Genomic DNA, 6,207 nt, shown 5'->3' with positions numbered 1-6,207 from the left:
AATTACAGGATAATTCTAGAAAGTAGAGAGCGTGAGAATCACATGATCTCGATGACGCAACAATATGTATTATGCAAATATGATCCGGATTTTTTTCTTCTTGACCACGTAATAATAAACAAGTTAATAAGTTACCATAAAGTTATACTTGCTATTATTTTGACTAGAAAACATTTTAAAACTTGTTACATAAAAAATAAAAAGATAAAAAATTCAAGAGGTAAGCTCAAGAATTGGAATGACACAAAACAAAAAAAAACTGAATTGTTTGAAACTGTATTAAATTAGGCAACTGAGGCTTCTTGTAGTCTTAGTGTTGACAACGTATTCATCAAGATCATATATTACATTTACAACAGGTGTTTTAAGGGGGTGCCTAATATATGGTACAGTTCTGTACCATACTCACTATTAGGATCAGACATTGTCTACACTTACTGTTGGTGTTTTGCTCCACATGTATTTTAAATTTTTTGAGTAGACTGTGTGTATAAATTAACACATGGGAAATCCTTGACTTAAAACCTGTGAGACAAAAACTAATGCCAAAGTTAAGATAAAGTCAATTTTGTAATGACTATAATTGGTTAGTTAGTTAATGTTTGGTAAACTTTCTAAACACTTGACCTGCTGAGGTTCTGTAAATGCAATGATTATGTACTAGAAAATCATAGCAATATGATGATAATATTTTGGTACGGTAAATAAAGTTTCCGTATTATGCAAAAGCCTTCCTGTTTTTCAAATGCTGTAACAGAAATGTTGAAAATTTGGCTAGTTTTTAATTTTAATAAACACTATTTAGTTTTTTAAGAAAGTATAGTCATATCTTATTACTTTTATTATTTATTGATGTTCTTGCTGAACTTCTTTGCTTATTCAGTTTTTTTTCTAGGTATTACAACATAAATTTATCATGATTGTTAAACAACATTTGCTTCATCTAAAGTTTACCATCCAGTTATATTTCGTAAACCTAAGATATATTTTTGGTAATGTGATCATGATAATAGTAGAAGTAGTACTGATATTTAATTTTACAAGTATAATTATTATTATTTTTAAGACTGTGGGACAAAGCTACTTTCAAAGTGTTTATAGGATCTTTAAAGTTTCCAATTATAATAGTGAAAACATTGTATTTAAAATGAAATGCATGTAAGTTAGAGAGAACAAATTTCATAGGGCTTGTACAAAGTTTCCATGCTTTCCTTATTAAAAATTTAGCTTAATTTCAGCTCTGTAGATGGTTCTAGGATAATACAAACGTGAATGGTTATTCATTCATTTAACGAAATAGACAATGTTTATAAAATATAGATGCAGACTTGTGTATTTGAGAAATTACATTAAAACTGTGTTTTAAATATTTATTTTAACTTTATCTTTAAAATTGAAATTCAGTAATAGTTATCAAATTCAGAAAATTTCTTTTAAATACAGAGGATATATATGTATATATGTGTGTGTTTGTATGTATATATATATATATTTGTGAATTCAGAACACTATGTGGAACTCCTAATTATATTGCTCCTGAGGTGCTTGGAAAGAAAGGACATAGTTTTGAAGTGGATTCTTGGTCTTTAGGATGTATATTGTAAGTGTAAACTTTTATGAAATTCACTATGTTTGTTTGAAATATGAAAAACCATTTATCTTGAAATTGCTTATTTAGTACAAAAATTCTTCCTCGTATTTCTGTTTAGACATTAGTTAATTTCATGTTTAATGACGTTATTTTAAATATAAAATTCTTAGATGTACAATTTTAGTGTCTGTATAATGAATTCTTTACTGTTTGTTCATGATATGATTAAACTTACTATTTTTATTTGGATTATTTTGCATCTGACTATTTTTAAGGGTGACGTTTTAGAAGCTTTTGATGATTAGTCAGTAATGACCAAAGTAAAATGTTGAAAAGTTTGATCTCGATCAGAAACCAGTTTTAAAGTCAAAGTGGTCATAACTATGGGAATCATTTAGAAAACTGAGAGAGAGATAAAGTAAGAAACAGTTTTTCATAATCATACTTTTAGGTACACCATGCTGGTTGGAAGGCCTCCGTTTGAGACTTCCTCACTAAAAGACACCTACACAAAAATAAAAAAAAATGAGTATCATATTCCTTCAAGAGTCAGCCTCCCAGTTCGTCAGTTAATACAAAAGCTGCTTCATTCGGACCCAAGCCAAAGACCAACTATGGATCAAGTTTTAAATGATGAGTTCATGACATTAGGTACAGTTTCAGTAGATGTCTTAGGCCTGAAGTGATGAGTTTGTGATAGTAGTATAGAGTTTAGATAGGTGACATTACAGTGAGGTAAATTTAGCCATTAATTTGGCAATAACTCAAATGTCTATTGATTTTTTGTTGTTGTTGTTGTAGTGTTAGGTATTGGTCTCTGAGTTTTGACAGTTGTATAATAGAAATTTTAAACCAGTTTAGAATTATAGAGAAAACTGTCCAATTACAAAGAAGAGAACTTAATGCAGAAATGTGTCAAAGCTGTTGGGATTTTAAGTAAGCTATATTACATTAAAAAAAATTTGACTTAAAATTTGTATTAAATGTTTAAAAATATACAGCGTGCTGTAGGTTTTCAAGTTTTACAATTTGATTTCATATTCTAAGTTAGTAGTAGGTATTGCTGTATATTTTTTTTATATTATTGAAGGAAGAACAGTACATCATTAATATATTAATTAAATTTTTTAGGGTATCTTCCTTCACGTCTCCCAACCTCATGCCTCACAATGGCCCCACGTTTTGAAGCTAAAAACATATCTATAATATCCTCAACAAATTCACGAATGCCTCTCTTGGAAATCAATAATGGTAAGCAAAAACCAGAAGTTGCACTCGTGTGTGACGTGTATGTGTGTCCATTTAAAACAAAAAAAATTTATGAAGAATCTTCAAGATCTTTTATCTTTCTACTATACAAGAACATACTTAATCTTCTGAAACTTACATAAAAGATAGTTGAAGTTTGTATCTTTTGTACTGTCTTCTTAAAACATATTTACTACATCAGCTTTACCTTAGGTTGGGGAACAAAATATAACTGATTTGGACCAGCCTACATATGTGTGTGCAGTATATTGGTGAAAATGTTACAAAGCAGGAAATATACACATATAACCCAGTTTGTAATTTCTTTCCATCAAACTGAGTGTCCAGTTAAATTAACCCTTTGGTACATGGTTGGGTGTACTCTCCCCTGTACTTGTAAACTTGTACATCTATTTAATATTTTGGAGTTGAAAATTATTCAATAAAAAAAAAAGGTTTTAATGAATTTAATTTTATACACAAAAATGTTTTTCATCTTCAATTTTAATTTTGGATTGATTTCAGTGCACTCTGAATGAAAACATTAGTTTGTGGATTTTCTGATATTAATACGACAAAGTCAAAATGCTTTTAAACAAAATAGATCTAATTAGAACTAGGTATCTTCAGTACAAGTGTAGTTTTATGAATTTTATCATATTTAGTCACTGTTTCTCAACCGCTGTTGTCAGTGTGTGATGTAATTACCTCTATTTCAGCTTTCAGAGGTCATACTTTAATGATTTAAGCACTTAATGAAAGCTGTTTCTTTGTTTTTAACTGTTTCAACTTGGCTTCCAGTTTAGCAGAGACTTGCATAAAGATGGGAACTTAGATTGGTGACATGTTATTAAAAGAAAATATTTTTGTGAACAACCTCTGCTACAGTTAGTCTTGATTTTTAAAGATTGTGAAAATCTTGCTTTTATCATTTTACACTTCATTTTAAGTATGATGTCGCTGTATGATAGAAAAGAGATGTTTTTTTATGGAACGAGGTGAAGTAGGCTTAGTTAAACCTCATTGCACTTGATTATATCTACTTCTGTTTTGTTGACAAAGCTGCTGTGTGTGCTAGGACATGTTCACATTAGGTCCTGTCAGCCTTATTAACATTTTGAATGTGTAAAGAAAATTGCCAAAAAAAAGTAATATATATATATATATATAAAGTAAATAAGAAAAATAGGTTTATAACTCGTGTATATTAAATGAAACCTTCTGATTAATGATTTTTTTAAAAAAGTTGGATTGCTTATAATTTTTATGGTAAAGTTATTTTTTATTGTAAGCCAGTTATTGTAAATACACAGTGAAACTGATTGTGTTGTTTTTCAAAACAAAAAGATAAAATTTATGGGTTTATAAAATAAAAACTATTGGAAAGATTTACAAGAATGTGGTAGGCATAAAATCGTTTATTGAAATTTGCAACAAAGGTAAGCATTTTTAATTGTTTCTTGTAAAACATATCACAATGAAATCATTTTGAATTTTAAAAGTTGCAAATTCACACAAGTATCACATATAAGATATTTTACTTAAGCTACATTATCTTTAGAAAGTTGTCCCTGGATGGGACAGCAGTAAGTTTATGGAATTATAACACTAAAATGCAGGGTTTGATTCTCAGTGGTGGACACAGAAGATAGCCAAATGTGGCTTTGCTCTAAAACAACCAAACAACTAACTATAGAATGTTTTTTGTTGTGTTTTTTTTGTAATGCAGTAAAACAAACCATACAAGTGTGTTGACTCAACGCTCCTAAACATTTTTGAAACACCATCTTTGTGTGATAAAACCCGAGTCTTGAATTTTCAGTCTCTTCCTGACTTACTGTAATTACTAAAAACATTGCATCTACATCTTGAACAAGCTCTTGGCTTTTTATTTTTATCTCATTAAATATGCCTGAATTATATATTTATGCTCATAATCAAATTGTTGTTGAAATGAAACTTAGGCTGACTACAAAATATGTGGTAAGTAAACTTCTTTTTTTTATATATCTGTTACTGTAGATGCAGTTAATTTTTTTATTTCATGTTGAAATTTGACTAACAATGAAAGTAAAGGAAATGATAATTGATAGGAACTATACTGACATGATTTGTTTGTGACAAATGATCTGCCACTTGTTTGATTTGCCAGTTTCATGGGAATTATGTGTATAATATGGGCAGATTTCAACACCAGAGAACAAATAGTTGTATAGGTTTAATATGTTAAAACTGTGTATGTATATTTGTATCTGCCTATCTCTTGATAATATTCAAAGATTTACAAATTTCTTTAGAATTTTTTTAATATATTTTTTCTTTCACAGTATTCAATGTCCTGTTATTAAAGAGGTGAATAATGACTAGATATTGTTTCACGTTCACTGAATCTGATGCAGTTAGCTACTAAAAGTGTTTAAGCTTATTAATAAAATGAATTCCACAGTTAATAATCTACACTAAAATTATTTTTTTGAACGTTATATACTGTAAATATTTCAAGTCATTTAAAATACTTTTGATTTTGAGGTGAAAAGAAATGTATACTCTGATAGAGTTAAATATAATGGCTTACTGGGTATATTTGTTACTAGGTAATAAAATACTTAACTTATGCCACTCTAACCACATGTCATTAAAAAATATCTCCCATTTGTTTCTGTGAGTTTTTTCTCAGATCACAATATTTTGTAAATGTTTCTTATGAAGTGACACGTATTAACCATATTCTACATGTACACACAAAAAAATGCGTGATATGTCGCATTGAAGACTTAAATAATGTCATTCTTTTGCTCAAAAAATATTCAAATTAGTATTGTCATCTTTAACATGTTAGTTAATACTTATTAAAAAGTGTGTTTAACTAAACTTGTAGCAAGTGCTGATAGTGACGTGCTTTTGAGACTCTAGAATTAATTGGTTTTCTCATATAGTTAACAGTTGCAAAATTAATTTGAAGCCTATTACTTTTTCACCAGAGGAACAGTGTGGAGTTCTAACCAAGCTTAGCACACCAGAGAAGCTGACTACAGCTCTAAAGGGTGGTACCATGCAAAAAAAGTGTGAAATAGCTGAAAAAATTGTTAAACCATCCATCGGTAAGTTAGTTGTCTTTTATTTCAATTTGTATGCACACCAAAATAGCTAATATTTAGTTTCCTTTCTTTTAATAGTATTTTTCTAAGAACATTTAACTGTTGTTCGAGGAGAGTACATAGTTTAGTTGTCTTTTATTTCAATTTGTATGCACACCAAAATAGCTAATATTTAGTTTCCTTTCTTTTAATAGTATTTTTCTAAGAACATTTAACTGTTGTTCGAGGAGAGTACATAGTTTAGTTGTCTTTTATTTCAATTTGTATGCA

General features: G+C 28.9%; 1 protein-coding gene across 2 annotated transcripts in view; it reads left to right on the top strand.

Annotated features, from left to right (window-relative positions):
• Positions 1 to 6,207, top strand: part of LOC106466199 (serine/threonine-protein kinase PLK1-like) — a 27,453-nt gene that overhangs the window by 6,163 nt on the left and 15,083 nt on the right. For both annotated transcript variants that reach the window (XM_013926443.2, XM_022394156.1), the window contains exons 5-8: positions 1,505 to 1,600; positions 2,043 to 2,242; positions 2,723 to 2,842; positions 5,821 to 5,940. In XM_013926443.2, the coding sequence (XP_013781897.1) occupies positions 1,505 to 1,600; positions 2,043 to 2,242; positions 2,723 to 2,842; positions 5,821 to 5,940 (536 nt within the window). The remainder of the gene's footprint in view (positions 1 to 1,504; positions 1,601 to 2,042; positions 2,243 to 2,722; positions 2,843 to 5,820; positions 5,941 to 6,207) is intronic.

The sequence above is a fragment of the Limulus polyphemus genome, unplaced genomic scaffold (genome assembly GCF_000517525.1).
Source record: "Limulus polyphemus unplaced genomic scaffold, Limulus_polyphemus-2.1.2 Scaffold2185, whole genome shotgun sequence".
In the NCBI taxonomy this organism is placed as follows: Eukaryota; Metazoa; Arthropoda; class Merostomata; order Xiphosura; family Limulidae; genus Limulus; species Limulus polyphemus.
The sequence above is the reverse complement of the archived record's forward strand: the minus strand, read 5'-3'. Positions and strand labels throughout refer to the sequence as shown.